General features: G+C 39.0%; 1 protein-coding gene across 1 annotated transcript; it reads left to right on the forward strand.

The window, feature by feature from the left end:
* Window positions 1-10,274: 10,274 nt before the first annotated feature.
* LOC116316717 lies at window positions 10,275-12,923 on the forward strand. Its single transcript, XM_039608169.1, has 5 exons — window positions 10,275-10,557; window positions 10,876-10,970; window positions 11,167-11,267; window positions 11,973-12,128; window positions 12,226-12,923. The coding sequence occupies exons 1-5, from the start codon at window positions 10,442-10,444 to the stop codon at window positions 12,658-12,660; spliced, it is 903 nt and encodes a 300-aa protein (XP_039464103.1). The 5' UTR covers window positions 10,275-10,441; the 3' UTR covers window positions 12,661-12,923.
* Window positions 12,924-17,159: the final 4,236 nt, after the last annotated feature.

Raw genomic sequence — 17,159 nt, forward strand, 5'->3', positions numbered from 1 at the left:
CCAAAATGCAGGACTCAGACACGGAAGTACAACTTAAAGCGCAGCTTTATTGCTGGGAAAAACCTCGTACTAACTAAACTCACCAAAAGACAAACAAAAGTCTGAACAGAGGAACTGAGGACTGAAACACTGGAAAATAAATACTAAACTGGAGCAGGTGACAAAACACTAGAAACACAGAAGCAGAACACACAGCTTGTTGAGGGTACGACGCGACACTGACTCAGAGAAACACAGGGTTTAAATACACTGGGAAGTAACAAGGGGAATGAGACACAGAAGGAGAGCACAGCTGGGGGAAATCAGAACTGACGAGACAAGGAAGCGTAACTGAACACATTCACATAAGACACGGACCTTCAAAGTAAAACAGGAAGTATGACACAGAGACGCGAACTTGACACGTGGAGATAGCAACTAAGAAACAGAGACATAACCAGTAAGGCAGAGGACTCGACGAACCAAAAGACACAGAGAGACATGAAGGGCAAGGGATCAAAACTAGAAACCATAGAATAACTCACACAAGTACAATAATACAAAATCACAAAGAACTAAACATGCTGGGTCAGGGAACCCAGGACCCTGACAATAAGGCAGTGCGCCTATAAGAGTTGTGTGAGACTGCAAAAGTGTGTAACGTTGTGCTATGTCAATATATATATTTGCAGATACAGTAAATTCATTTTAATCCAAGTGTGCAACATACCACTTTTGTTGGATTTGAAGAAGGTGGGGGGGCCAACTTCACTCACATTCTTTCTGCACCGCTGGGTGAATGAGACGTTGACAGATCATTTTTTTCTTTCTATCGGGTTTGTTTTTCTTTATTCGAAGAGATCAAATTATTGGTGGGGACATGCCCCTTCCGTCCATGCCAAATCTACACCCTTGAATAATAGGAATATATGAACATTGCAAACCATTTCCAGTGACAAGATATGCTGTAAACTTTATATTCATTTGTGATCTGAATGGCACAGCAGCCTCAGCTAAAACATTTAAACGAGGCAACTTCAACATATGTACATACAAAGTAGCTCACTTTACCATAAATCGTATGGGTGTGGATCTTTTTCTGCTTATTTAGCAAAAATATGCCATTTCTTCACTAAGTAAGGTAATGGTTAAGCTTCAGCAGCAGTTTGCTCTCATGTTTCTTTCTGTGAAGCTGTAACTGTTTAGCAGTGAACAGGAGTGCTGCCTTACTAAAAAGTCCTTCACAGGCTCCAGATGCAGGAAGAGCTGTATTGATTTTGATTGACAGCTTCTTGATGTGAGGAAGCTATGCAATAGATCCAAACCTTCAGTGAATGCACATGAAAGGTACCTCTCCAGCTCCCCTGCTTCTGGCTTTCCTGAGCCCATGGATCCAAAAAAGTCATCTTTGTCGGATAGGCTGCTGTTTGTGCTGGCTAGTGATGTGTCGGTCGCGAAGGAAACGACTCTTAGAGCCAGATCATTGACATGAACGACGGGAGCCGTGTTTCTTTTTTTCTTTTTTTTCCCCCCTTTCTCTCACCCTCTCTCTCATTTTTTTTTTCACTTCATGTCGCACGTGAGCCTTGTGTTTGTGCTGAGCAGACGGGGGAGGGGCAGTAGTTACACTAGCAGTAGCACAAGAACAAAGCAGGAGAGAGAGAGAGAGCCAGAGGCAACAACAAGAGACAACATCGTCACATTAGAAAGGTATAGTAATCATCCACAAGTATTTTCAGTTGCGGATGATAAAGGATTCAGAAAGCTAATCCATGCAGTGAATTCTATGTATGCAATTCCAAGCAGGAAAAAACTCTCCCCAAAAAAACCATCCCAGGCCTATATGACAGAGAATGTGCATCTTCTTTTTGTTTTGCATATTTTAATTTATATTTTATTGTGTTGTGGTTTGCAGTGTTTTGTGTTGTTTCACTTTAAATTTGTTTAAAAGGAAAAAGCTGAAAATTTAAATAGTCAAAAAGGAAAAAGTTGAAATGTAAATAGTTGGTTTTTTGTATTTTATAATTTATTTTTTAAATTTTACGTGGAGTGAATAAATAAAAGCACATTTATATAATAAACATATAAATGAAACCCAAGGTTTTTTTTTTACATTAGTAATTCATTTTGTGCATCATTTTATATTGTTGTTGATAATAAATTAATTAAAGCAACAAAACAACCTGAAGAGCGATTGGGAGCCCCGGGAGATCCGGCTCTTTTTAGTGAGAGGATGAACAGGATGAAGAGGATGAACATGGTTTGTTCCTAGGTAGTGTTAAGTGTGAGGGTGAGCCGTGGACTGTCGACTTAAGCATAAATAACAAGAACGTGTCATTTAAAATTTATATGGTTGCCGATGTGACAGTCCTACCCCTTAAAGTGTTTAAGGAACTCTACAGGCACAACCATCCCCCCAGTCTCCACAAACCAACCAAGGCTCTGCTGGTTCCCAGGAGGAGTCGTTTGGATGTCGTTGGTGTCAGTGAGCTTGCACTGAGGAAGGGAGACAAAGAAATACTAGAGGATGTCTTTGTCATCAGACACCTGCACACTGCTTTGCTGGGGAGACCTGTCATTAGCAAGCTGGAGCTTGTGGCCCGTCTGAAGAGCATAACTATAGAGACGCTCAAAATGTGCTACCCAAAGCTATGTAGTGGTCTCGGAGAAGTACGTCAGCCGTACGACATAAAACTGAAACCTAGAGCTCAACCTTTTTCCTTGAAGACGCCACGGAGAATCCTGTTGCCTCTCCCTTTCCCTGTCCCCAAGAAACCTAGGATCACTGGACTAAATGACTACAGACCTGTGGATCTGACATCTGTGTTCATGAAGTCATTTGAGCACCTGACATTTCTTCCTCCTGAATTAAATGAATGAATGGATGAAAGTTAAATGACTACAAACCTAAAGCCACTAGTTCCCACACTGGAGTTCCCTGACACTGTGTTAACTGTACTGAGCTTGTATCAACAGTTGCAGCAGGCTAAGCTACCTGAGAGACTGCATTGAACGATTGTTTCTATCTTAATGGTTTCAGCTCATATGTTCTGCTTTTTCCTTTCAGTAGATCAAAGCAGCTCGTGCTCTGTCTGCTTCCATTTTGATGGCAAGAAGAAGAAGAAGAAGAAGAATGCTTCAGCGAAGTGGCGTTCATGGTCTCAGTGGACAGTCATGGTCACACACTGCATGTGGTTTTAAAAGCAAGGTGTCTGTTCACCACAACAATCGAGATGTGTAATATTAGTGCAGCTACGGTTTGTTCTTGAACATCAGTTCTGTTTTATACTTTGACCACTTAGACCAAAAAAGTGTTGTTTTCAGATTCTTTCTTATAAATCTGTAAAGCACCTGCTCATTTTTTATTACAATTAGTTTCACATAAATGTTAGTGTTTCCTTTATGATCTTTTAATGCTTACACTACACTGTGCACATCTACATTAGAGACATTTCTGTTACCTATGTATGAGACTGGGTTGCTTGACTACGATTTGGAAATGGATGCAAAATCACACGGATCGTGCTATTGTTTGTTTTTTAATATGATGGACTGAACACAGGAGGTATCTGACTAAGCAAAGATTAGTCCGATCCCATTTCTACCTGTCTCTATTGTTTCAACATTTCACTGAAGTTTGCTCAACTGTAACAGTCAGGATATATATTTATTCCAGCTCTCATAGGGCAAAGGAATGACTCAGACTTGTCAAATGTTCTTTGACTTGATAAACAATATGAAGTTCACAATTTTCTTACAAATAAAACTATAATGACAAACATGAACAGCTGTGCTTATTTCTGAGACATGATTTTTTTTTAATGTGTTCATATTTAGACATTTATATGCTGAAACTGTAATGGTGAACCTGGGGTGATGGTCAGCAGAAGGCAAATATATATAAATATAAAACAATATTGAAGTAATGTCTTTACCCTCTGCAGCGTGTGGACGCTGTGCACACAATCACCTTATTCACTGTAGTAAACGTGCACCGCTAGCTCACGTGACTGACTGTCTCCATGGTTACATCGTATACAGTAGCGGTTTTAGATACGGGCGAGACGGGCGGTTGCCCGGGGCGGCATCGTGATGGGGGGCGGCATCACGGGCATCGGCAAAAAAAGAAAAAAAAACGCTCGTACTCATGCTGCCCCTACGGCAGCCAGCGCATATTGGGAATGGCACAGGCATCCATCGGTTTTCTATCGCCCATTTGCTGGGAGTAAGGGCGCCCTCCGTTTGCGAGGTGCGCCTGCTGCTTGCGGCGCAGAGAGGAGAGGGCGGGGCGGCGGGGGATCCTCTGGCTGGCTGGAGCAGCATCTAATAACCAACTAGCAAAATAAAACAAAATAACAAACACGAAAACACCAGACATTATGATACAGACTTATAATTTGCACCGATGTTTTTTCAAAATTCTATACACGAAAAGTGAGCGCGAGAGCCCTCGGTGCGCCTGCTCGCTGCTGAAGTCAAAGTAAACTTTATTGTCATCTCCGCTACATACAGTCCAGGATATAGAGAGACGAGACGACGAGGCTCCAGTTACAGCAGTGCAAGTAAACAAACAATAAATATAAGAAGAGTAAGAAAATAAATATACACTTTAGGACTCGGGGTAAAGGGATCAATAACAATTTAAAATTTAGAGTTTGATGATTTAAAGTCTCACACACAACCAGTCGAAAGGGGAGGAGCCCCGGCTGCTTCCAAATCGAGCACATTTCATTCCTAATGTTGTAAATCCAAGTCTATTATGTATTCATGATTTGAATCCTGGGTTGTGTGAAATCTCAGAAATGCACCCTAGACAAAGTGAATCTGTGAACTAAGGTGCAGGTCTGTTAGATTATGTTGTGGTGATCCTCTGGTTGACGGATGGGTGTTCATACTGGAGTGCAAAATTAAAACCAATGGAAGATGGACAAGAAAAGTTCAAAGCCATCAGGTGCTCAGTTTAGAAAAAAAGAGAAAAGAAGAGGAGAAGAAACGAGCAAAAGATACAGGTAAGCAGATGTGTGATTGGATAATGGCAGGTCATCCTGAAACAATCAGAATCAGAATACTTTATTAATACTTTACTAAGGAAATAATGTGGGTTACAGTTGCTCCAAGAAGAAATTGTAAAGATAGCAACACTAACAGATTAAACTCCAAACAATACATTATGTTACAGATTTTAATATTAATTAGTCATTGTCAGTTGTTGATTTGTCCTGTTCTCATTGTATGAAGAATTATGATGGCTGTTTGGTAGCACTTTCACACTTTGCAAATCATTTCACGTTTTTGATAGTTATGAATAAAGAATGTGTTTTAAAGACATGCTAGGCGGTTGCTATGGTGGTTGCTGTGGACTAGGGTGGACCGCGTCCGATTCCTGTTATTAGCTGTCCGCCGTAGGAAGGCTGCGTTCCGTTTAAAGTAGCGCCAGTCTGCCGTAACTCGAACTCAAACCCCGCTTTGTTCTGTAATTAAAGGGCTTTTACAGCCGTTCATGACATGCACGCACACACACATAAAGCACTTTGCCTCACCATGAGAATGCAACTTTACTAAAACCTTTAAAGTATCTGAGTTAGGATAGAAAAATGAAGCAACCAGAGATTTAATGATGAAGACTCTGGGTTCTGTAGTTCACGTTTTACAGTCCTGAATGACTCACTGCATATCCATATAATTTATTGAAGAGGAGTTTAGAATGCACTTTACATTTAGACAGTTGCTGTTTAATTTTTTACATTGTTACCATGTCATGAATAAGGTTCACCTGCCAGGGGTTTGATGGATCAGCTGGACAATACAGTCAGACTTCATTCATCATATGCAAGAATCCTAGTTGGATTTTTGTTTTCACTCATATTTTAGAACCAAATATTGAAAACAATTCTGACAGACTGGATACCTGGTCAGGGTGTACATTACCTTTCACTCAAGCATCCCAGGACAGAGCCCTGCCCCACCATGAGCCTGGGTGGATACGTGGTTATAATATAAAATGACTGATACTGAATATGAATATTTCATGAAAATCAAATTATAATATGAATTCCTAGGTGTTTGTTATATCCAGCAAGAGATTGATTACATATGTCTGAATTGCTAACCCTAACCCTAGCTCAACAGACCACAATGCCCTGGACTGTCACTATTATCACATGCTGTGAACATAAGTAGCTTTGATCACAGTTTATGTTGTAAAAGAGAAGGAATATTGAAAAAAAGATCAACATTGTGATATTATTTCTTCCAAACTGACCAGAAACATGCTTGTCAGACTCTCACAGCACAGGATCAGACTCACTGTGCATGACGGCTCAGGCCAATAATGTTTGTTAGATTGTCAGTTGTTTAGTGCTTCTGTACAGTTATGGTCACCATCTCTATTTCAGTATAATTAATATGCAGAAAACACTAAAAGTTGATTGTCTTCCAATATTCTAGCATAATTAAAAAACTTTGACTTTGTTAGTACATATTGTTCCAGTCCTAATGCCAGTATGATTCTTCATAACGCCTGCTTTGAAATACTGAACTTTAAAATTTACCTGATGAAAGATAATTTACAGTGGCAGTCTGTCAGGATAATTCTGACTATAAGATCACTGTATTAATCTGAATCCTTCTGCAATGTGCTGTGAATGAATGCTGATGCAACTCACTGTGGGAAAGCTGTTAATAAAATGAATCTGTGACACATGCAACACATTCACAGAGGAAGAGGACACAAAGGGAGGACACGCAGAGGCTGTGTTAAAGTCAGAAATCCAAATCTTTAGTCAAAAACAGGCAGCGGTTACAAGACAAGCAGTCCATTAAACAGTCTACAGAGTCAAACATGCAGAGAATTCAAACAGCAGTAAAAAAATAACTGGACACTGAAAAACTTAAAGCAATGTGTGATGCAATAAAAGGAAGCAGCAGAGTATCTTCACTGAATTATCATCAATTACAAAAGAGAAAAACGATGATTTCTACGGTTTGTTTTCTTAAATGCAGTTAGAGTGTGGCTGGTAAAGATGGAAACATACGGAATGTAAACTGTGTGAGTTTAGTGAACTTTGTTAGTAACAAATGAGGTAAAAAAAACAAAAAACAAAACAGACAAAACACAGAAAGAGGCTCTCAGTATTCATTAATAATTAGAAAGCATCTAAACATTCTGGTCGTGGATTTTTACAGTTTTAGTTCCGCTCGCTGTCATCATTATAATCATCATGATCAATGGCGAGGTCCTGAGGTGGGCGGGGCTGTCTCTGGTGATGAAACCATGAAGTTACAGCGTCTGGCACGTGTTGGTGAAACATCCCAGTACACTGGTTTAGTCAACAAATGTCAGTCTATCCATTCATTTTCTTCTGAATATTCAATTCATGTTCACAGTGGGAGGGTGGGGGGTATCATGGAATTTTGTAAATAAAGTCTGCAACACAGAAAGAGCTGTGATCAAGCTATTTATTACTGCGCGCAGGAGAGCCAACACACATCAAACATCACAGTTCACAGTCATGTCAGCTCTGCCACAGAAGTGGTGCTCCTACTCCTTTATGCATTCCAAGGAAGAGGGAGGAAGTTACAAACTGATCATACCACACTTCACGCGTCTCGCTATGAAACCTAACAGATCAATGGTTAAGCTGTTTTGTGCCCTTGGCCTTATCAGCACCTGTAAAGGGAGTTGTTTTCTCAAACTGCTGACGCTGAAGTAAGTTCATCTAGTTTTAGAAACTTTCACTGAACAGTCTATAACAGTGTCACAACTAAGCATATGCATAAGCACTTAAATACTTTAAATGAGAATAATAGAAAATTTCTATTACAGGAGCAAGAGCCTGTCCCAGTAGTCATAGGTAGAGCACACCTGGACAGGTACCAGTCTGTCAGAGGACTAACACAGAGACAGACATCAGAGTAACACATCTATTTAAAATTAATGTAAGCTTGCTACAGCTGTATGTATGAACATGTGTTTCTGTGCTCACAGTCCACCTCTCAGGAACCTGCAGTTCATTTTAAGTCTACTTTAAACAGACCTCACAAAAGGCTGATGTGGCTGATTCAGTAGTCTGATTTAAGTACGATACCTTTGGCCAGGGATTAATCTGGTACATCGCTTCACTGCAGTCTTACATATTATCCCCACACCTGAATAAAAAATATTGATATTTACAAATAACAGATTCAGCTGATGCAGCTTGACTCAATCTGATTCCAGATGTTCAGCACACACAGAGACACAGAGGGACTGTTTAAAGTTTAGTGTTAACCTGAGTCACTGATCATTTACAGTATTACAGAGTCTGGCAGTCTTTGCATGATGTCCACGTCACTGTAAGTTTCTAGCCGACTCTCAGGTGTGACAGGTGTGCCAGCAGGAAAGAGTCATAATAACCTGCATCCTGAGGTTTGTCATGCAGGATTAAAGGAGCCAGGCTTTGTTCACACAGCTAGGATTGTATTTTACACTGACCCTGGGTCAGTATAAGTATCATACAGTTTAAACGAAGCACTGAAACTTGCACATATTTATAACAGATGCATTGAAGCTAATCGGGATATTTACTGTTAATCTGTGGCTGCGATTAATCACTTTACTGGAAACTTTATTAACTAGTAACTTCATCAGTCATGACAGAAGCTAATATTTCTGTCCCAACATCGTTTAAATAAATTATTTCAATTTCAAAATAAAAAAAAATATCCCTGAAGCTAAACATACAAGCAGTTTAATATATAGTTTTAACAATGCTTCTAAGAAAGGAAATAAACAAAGGAAAATGGATTTGTAGGTTGAGAAGCAGAGTTGAGTATCAAATCTTCTGAGCTAATCCCAAACAGCTCCACACTGACCCTACGATCCAGCTGCTGGAGTCACTGCAGAACCTAATGCTTCACCATGTTCTGGTTCCAGTGCATCATCTTGTGGATCACAAACAGGGCTAAAAGTGCTGGATAGTGACTGACTATGTAGAGAGCTGTCTGCCGGATCATCCTGCAAACCTTGACTGCAAATCTGTAGCAGACTGCCTACAGTTTGCCTATGACATTCCCCTGCTATACTTGGCCTTCAATTTGGAGATGGTACTGTAATTAATAATGCTGCTGCTTGGCTTTGCAGAGCCCCAGCTTGAAGGTGCTGTATGGCAGTAGTGTTCACATCACCATGCCAAGGAACTCAGTGTAGAAATAAATCTCCCTGTTAAGCAAGATTTTAAATGTTATCATTCAGATGAAAACTACCTAACACACTCTCATTTGTAATGGACTGGTTCTTATATAGCACTTTTCTACTCTATCTGAGCACTTCCACTTTATACAACTACTTCATTCACCCAATCACACAAGCACTTTTCTTTAAGCTGTTAAGTGCTTACTATCTAACATTCACACTTGGAAATAAAGTCCATTGGAGAGCAACATGGGGTTGGTATCTTGCCCAAGGATATTTGGCAAGCAGACTGTAGCAGACTGGGATTGAACCACCAACCTTGCAGTTAGTAGCTGAGCTGCAACCACCCCATTTTGTCTGCTTTTGTTGTTGTTGTTGTTTTGCTGCTTCACATCTGGTTTGTTGTGCCAAACAACAAACCAGTTATTGTTTGGCACAAACAAACGACAACTTTTATATGTTTTTTTTGTAAAAACATATAAAACAAAATAACATTTTAACATCCAGTTTAATGCACATTCAGAACACCACATTGGCAAAAGCAACACATGAAGCCCACAAACTCTCCAAGTAAGATAATTCACACAGAGTCTCTGATTGGTAGATCAGGTACTTTCCTCAACTTGAACTGCTTGTTGGAAGGTTTCAAAAGTAGTGCAATAAAACCCATAAGTCATTAAACAAATGAATAAACCTTGACTCTCAGCAGCACTAACAGGGATTGTGAAAGTGTATAAAATAATCACAATTTATAATCTGTAGTCACATGACTTCTCATAACTGCTGAGTTGAAATCGAAAGAAATAAAGAATAAATAAAAGTCGATTCATTTGTTTACCTGAGGGTTCCTACACTAACTGTGACTACTATTGGGAAGGATATCCTTGCTTTCTGTACCTTCTCTTCTTTTTTGAAGTCTCTAATGTCTCAACATGTTTGTCTGTTTTTTTTAGTTAGTTCTTTATTTATATTCTGTACTGAAATTGCTAAATAAAATATTTTTTAAAAATAGATGCACGAAACTTGGTTAAATGATCCGACTTGTTAACTGCAGGGCTGCAGCTTCTGCACCATCTACGGCAGCACCAGCAACAAGAGAGAGGAAGAGACGGAGGAGGGTGAAACTAAGGGGTGGAGAGATGTATTTAGGAAGTGACAGATTCAAGGATCTCACTAAAAGCCGTGTAGCTTTGAATCATGATATGATGCACTGCAGTGCAAGAACGAACCTAACAACAACCAACCTGAACTTTTGCGATTTTTTTTTCTATTATTTTTAACAGAGCGACCATGGGTCAGACTTTCGACAAACGTTACCCAGTGCCAGATGTTGCTCCGGTGTTCGTCACCGCGACAGATGTCTCTTGGCTGTATGCAGACAGAGCAACGATGGCCCCGGCTCACAGGTAACACTCTGCGTGGTTCACTGACTGATGCGTGTGCGATCTGCTAGTCTGATTTCACTGCTAACGATTCTTATGTTTGGACTTTTTGTTATTGTTGCAAACGCGATGTGATTATTCAGTGTCACAGTCTGACATCACAGTGATACTGAAACACGAAGCCGCTGATCAAAAAGTTTATGTTAAGAAGAAACGCGAAATGTGTGCAAGTATCCGAAATTTGCGCAACACTGCCGCGAACACACTATTTTATCTTCGGGTGGACTTTTTCGAAGTGAAACCGGAAGTGTTCATTCTCATCTGTTTGTTGTTGTTTCGCAGTGTGACGCCACCAAGCGTGCCAACAACACAGGAGAAGTGTTACGACCCTCATGACAAAACACTTAGATTTGTCGATGGAGAGGATGATTTGGACTGTAAGTATCACGTGGGCACTTTTCAAAGTGGCGTCGAACAGATTCAACTCTTATATTAAAATAATGATAGTAATAAAATAAAATAATTGTACCTGTATTCACACGAACCAAGGTCAAACAAAACACATCGGCATTTATTTCTGTGACATTGATTTTTTTTTTTTTTTTTTTTTTGCTTGTGTGTGATTGTTCTCAGTCTTGTGTGAAGGCTTCAAATCTCTCAGAGCTCAGATGTCCTGTGGTCACGCTGTGACCCCGACCTCTCTCACCAACTGGTGTCGGAGGTTGTTGGACCAGGTAGGCCACTGAAGGTTGTCTTTGTTAAAATAAACAAGCAGACATATATAAATAAATAACAAGGGTTGGCAGGGTTGCATTGATTTTTAACATGACAATGTTACATGAACGTGAATAAATAAATAAATTTGAAAACAGCGGCAATTATATCATCGTTATTTTTTGTAATGAATCGGATTGTGACTTTTACTGTCATGTAAAGAGAAAGAGAGAAAGAAGCTACGCTGACCTAAATCAACACACAGAGCAAATTGTAATTAACTGTAAATTAATTAAATTATCTCAGCAGAATCCTGCTGCGTGATCATGGAAATAAATAAAAAGGACAGAATTTTTCAGCTCCTGTCTTCTCTGTTTTAAGTTTTTGAATTTAAATCCTTTAAAGTTAAATTGCCTCTGCAATTAAAACTGTACTACATCACACATTTCTTTTTCAACATGGTTGATTGTGCATGCTGGCTGACTGATCTGCCCTCTGCGAGGCTTCAGTGAAGCTTTGAATTACAGCTTTTCTGTTAGAGCTGTGATAATCATGTGTGTGTTTCATCAAATAATTACCACATATAGCAACACAGTTCTGATGTTTTATGAAATATTTGACTATTTATGATTTTTAATCTAACTTACAGGGGAAAACAATTGTTTGGTGTTTTGTTTCCAACATGTGAGTCTAATCATTCTCTCACCTTTCCTTATTTAATAAAGGGTGAAAGCAGGTTTGTGTGTGGTGGGTCTGGTTGTGGTGCTGAGTGGACTTTTGCAGAGGTTTGTAAAATGGCTCTTCTGGACCCTCAAGAAAAGACGTACTTTCAAAAAACCATGGAATTCAACGCTGCCAGGCAGACAATTACTACTAAGTTGGTAAGAGTTTCATTTTAATATTATGTTTACTGTAAATGTAGAATTGTAATTAGACATTTCATCAGGTATTAAATGTCCCACATCTGTCTCGATGCAGTGTCCTGGATGTGGATCTTCTGTGACGAGAGAGAATGGATCAGATTTGAATGTCCTCTGTAAAAAGTGCACAGCAGTAAAAGGACGGCCGTTTGAATTCTGCTGGCAGTGTTTGAAGGAATGGAAGGGTGCACGGCCTCGAAAAGACCGCTGTGAAAACGATGGCTGCTGCAACCCGTCACTAGACACATTAGAAAAATGCCCAGATATGACATTAAATTCATATCATGGTGTCCGTGTGTGTCCCTCGGTCCGTGCCTGTCCCACTTGTGGGTTACTGTTGGAGCACAGCAAGAGACTTTGTAAACTGGTTGTTTGCCCTCGATGCAATTTGAGGTTTTGCTTTGTGTGTCTGAAGAAGCCTGTTGAATGTACAAAAGCCGGGTGCATTCTTGCCCCCAGACAGACCTCTATACCTGTTTGGCACAAGAAATAATGGGAAAGAAACTTAAAGACTGTGTGTAAGCACATGCTGTCCTCTGGTTAGTTACATATATAACCTGTGTCATCTCCTTAACACACATTTTTGTTTGCATTCGTAAGTACTTCCTAAGTACGTGAGGACTGCTCTTATTTCCTCTAAACTGTTCCGAGCAAACTTCCCTTTTAATAAAACCTTGCTATGTTTAATAAAAGTTAATAAAGAAATGTAAATAAAAATGCATCTCTGGGAAGAAAACACTGCAAAACCATATTAAATCCTGTGTATTTTTCTTTCTTTCTGCCATTTTATTCCTTAGGTCCTGTAAGTGTAACACTGTCATGTAAAATGTGATCTTTTATGGTACATTATTTCTTTTAATGGTACAAATGAAATGAAAATACAGTAACTGAGTTAAAATGCTGATATTTTCATTATTGTTAGGTTACTCATACAGTGTCAGCAGGAGAAGGCGTCGTCACTTTGTGCTGTTTGAGTAGGGGAAACCTGTTTTTATTCTGTTTTTTATTTGTACCCCAAAAATCTGATAATAGACAACATAAACATTTTAACTCTTAATCTGAGTAAAGTTTAGCTGTTTGAAGGTTAACTTAAATTTCTAGTTTTAGTGTAATTCCAGGGGATCAGTATATGTTTTACTCTATTGAAATTATTTAAAAACATTTCACAGAAGAACTTCTATTTCCTCAAATCCAAGTTCTGATATGTGATATTCCAAGCTGCATCCAGAGCAAAGGAACAGAAAGGTGTCTTGCCCTCTTCCCCGACATAAAACTTTATCAGGCAAGGCAAAACATCAATCCTCCATGCTTTCAGTCACACTGCTCTACTCATTTAGTGTTTGTCGATGTCTGCTTCAACCTCTCCCTAAAATCAGTTGTGTTCCTCTTTGCACCAGGTTTTGCTGATCTTGATCTTTGGAAAATAGCCACTTAAATTTCTAGTTTCAGTGTGATTCAAGGGTATTTTTTGCTCTGTTTAAATTATTTTGAAACATTGTTAACTTCTTCACATGTAAATCGCAGCATTAATTGCACCAAGGTAAACATTTTAAAGAAGAACTTCTATTTCCCCAAATCCAGCTTATGATATATGCACACCTCAGAAAAGCAGGTCTGAGACTGTGAGATGAGGGTGAGCTCTCAGCCACTGCCTTCAGCAACCGATCGTGGTGCACAGGTAGTGTGCGGGCAGCTGCTGAGATAGTGCCTGCATTGCTATGGTTTCCGGCGGAATAAAAGATATAGAAAATACACATTAAGTGTTAAACATGGAACCCAAGACGATGTGTAAACCAAAAAGTTCATCTAAAAGTAAAACATGTAAACAATGCTCATCATAATGCCTCATAGCTGAGTATAGAAGTAAATCTTGTTGTACAACATGATTTCAAATACCGTCATTAAGGTGAACACTGGAAACCACACAACAACTAAAAACTGCTCGCATCAGTGTTTGTTATGTAACCAGAACAATGTTTCGTCTGGTTTATTTGTTTCTTTATATCCTGGTTGTTGTGCCAAATGGTTGCTGTGAGTGGATTCAAAAGTCCTGTTGTACAAACATTCAGATTAAATAATTTTAAGATCCGGTTTGATGCACATCCAGAACATTGCAGTGGCACAATATCACAATAATCCCCCAAACTCTTCAAATAAAATAATAAATCCAGGTCGTAACACTAAAAACACAGCACCACTGGTCCGATCAACTTTGACTACACCGTGCAAGTTTACAAAAGATAAATGGATAAACCCCATTAATCATTACATAAATAAATAAACCTGGACTCTCAGCAGCACTAACACTTTTATTACATAAAGTAAAATCATATAAGTGCTGATCTGCAGTCGGATGACTTCTTGTAACTGCTGGAGAGAAACTGAAAGTAGCAAAAATAAAATAAACAAAACAATCTTGGTAACGTTCCCTGGTGCGTGCAGATGTCAGTATCTGTGTTTACTGCTCAGAACTGAGAAGGATAACAGGTGGGATCCAAATGAACAGAGTTCGGATAATTCTGGGAGAACTGAACCTTTAAATTTGTCTAAAGATAATGTTTTTTCACTTTGAAAGCAATAAAAGTTTGATTTCTACAGTTTGTTGATTGCAGGGCAAGATCTTCTAAATTCATTTTTCCTTCTCAATGTTTGTGCAGGTAATGAACGGCCAAACACACGGCTTTACTGTGATTTGAGTCATGAACCGATTACACAGTTTGATCAGTTAAAGAATTTGCAGTATTTTTAAGATCCTTCCACTCATTTTCACTTCACTTCATGCACTGTGAGGTCTCAAAAGCTTCAATTTTCAAAACAAGCTTTTTCATATCTCAGCTATTTTCAGGTAGTTGAGCTGAGCATGAAGAAGCTGGACTGAGAATCAGCACCTCCGAGTGTGAGACCACGGTTCTCAGCTGGGAATGGGTGGAGTGCACATCAGCACCACTGGTTTGGATTGAGCTGCTGCCCCGAGTGGAAGATTTCAAGTTCATTAATGATGGGGGAGTGGAACGAGAGATTGACAGGCACTTTGGTGCTTTTCTGGTTTCTTTATTTATTTTGCAATTATAAACATAGGAAAATCCAACCATTTTGTAGGCCTGGAATGAAGGCTATCATGGCATGGCAGGGGGTTTTAGAGTGCCAGAAGAGTCTTGTGTTTTAAGCAGTTTTGCTATCATTTTTTCTTCAGACATTTAGAACAAGTAAAATGACTTATTGTTACATGGTATTGTCCGAAAGCTAGGGAGCATTACTGATAGGGTCGTCTAGGGCACAACAACATTGCTGAAACAATCAGAGACTATTCTGCTACAATGGCAAAAGCAAGACGCACCAGAGCTCTGTGTGTGATCTCGTGCAGGAGAGAGAGGATGAGACGAGCGCTGTTCCTGCTGCTTGAACCCCAGTCACTCTCATTTAGCTCCCCCGGTGCACTGCTCTTTAATGTGGCATATGAATATGCATAGGTTCATTAACATCTGACATCTTACACAAGCATACATGTGAACAAAGAGTACCTGTCTCTGTGTATGTGTAGGTACGCGTGTGTTTGTGTGTGTGTCAAAATATGACTCTGCGAATGACTCCCCAAAGCCGGTGCTAGGAACCCAGCAGACCAACTAAACAAAAGGCTCATATACTTAAACAGATACAGAGTAGGTGTCCTCCCATAGTATGAATCAGAAAGAAAAGGTACGACCTCTCTCATGACCTAAGAATGTGTGTCCATGCCAGAATGCAGTGCTTGCAGACTACTAAGGATCAGATCTTCTATCAACATACAATTGATTATATACCTCTAAGCATATATGAGTATGTGTTTCTAAGCCTAAATGACAATCCAACAATATAAACCTAAATTACATGCCCAGCATATCTTACAATTCGAGTTATCTATGTGCAACCAATGTTGCATCTTCTTTTGCTGACTATTAAAGACTAGTATTTGTGTAAATATAAAACACAACATTTATCGCCGAATTTGATGCATACATGTGAACAAGTTAGCAACACCTCATTTGATGTAAACCTTTGGTAAACCTATTTTCTTCCTGCCTGCTTATTGATTAGAGCTCATATAGATAAATGATCATATAAAATGTGATCCTTCATAATACAAAAAATGCGGTCCAAATGTGCCAATGTTGATTTAGAAGTATTTACAGGAAGAGAAAATCTAGTACAAATTTTTCTCAAAATTGAAGTTGAAAACTGGAAGCCTTTATATTTAATTTTCTCTATGACTGTCTGACTCCTCTGAGACAGTCTTCTCTTTTATCAAAGTTAAAAAATGCAAACCAGGAGAAAGCGAGATTTCTATTTCTTTGTTTGTATATTTACATTTTAGTCGTTTAACATATTCTGAAATTACCTTAATTGTTTTGTTTGGAACAAAACATGCTGCAGAAAATAAACACATCAATTTAAAAACTTAATCCAGAATCATTTGTCCATCAACAAGTTTTATTATAACTGAAACACATAAACAATGATCATCATGATGCCTTTCAGCTCAGCTTAGAAAGAATTTATTAAACATGATTTCAAAAGCTGTCACTGACTGAAAAAGTGGAAACTACCAAACATTCAGGCATCAGTGATCAGAACATTAACATTTGCTGATATGCTTTATTTATCAACATTAGAAAAGGATAATGTGTAAAATGGGAACCTGAAAATACACTTGTTATTTTCAGCATTTGCTTTGTGGATGTTGTTCTAAGTACCATTAGATTTATTTTGATTTCTTTCATATAATGTAATAATCTAAGGTTACACACACACACACACACACACACACACACACACACACACACACACACACACACACACACACACACACACACACACACACACACACCTCTGACTGTGAGCACAGAAGGTTTAAATAGTTTTTAAATAGTGTCGAGCATAGATATGACACAAACCATAAAATGTAAAGAAAGTGCAAAGGAGAACGAAAACCATAGATGTCACACCAATGAGAAT

This window comes from Oreochromis aureus, linkage group 3, assembly GCF_013358895.1.
Source record: "Oreochromis aureus strain Israel breed Guangdong linkage group 3, ZZ_aureus, whole genome shotgun sequence".
Classification (NCBI taxonomy): Eukaryota; Metazoa; Chordata; class Actinopteri; order Cichliformes; family Cichlidae; genus Oreochromis; species Oreochromis aureus.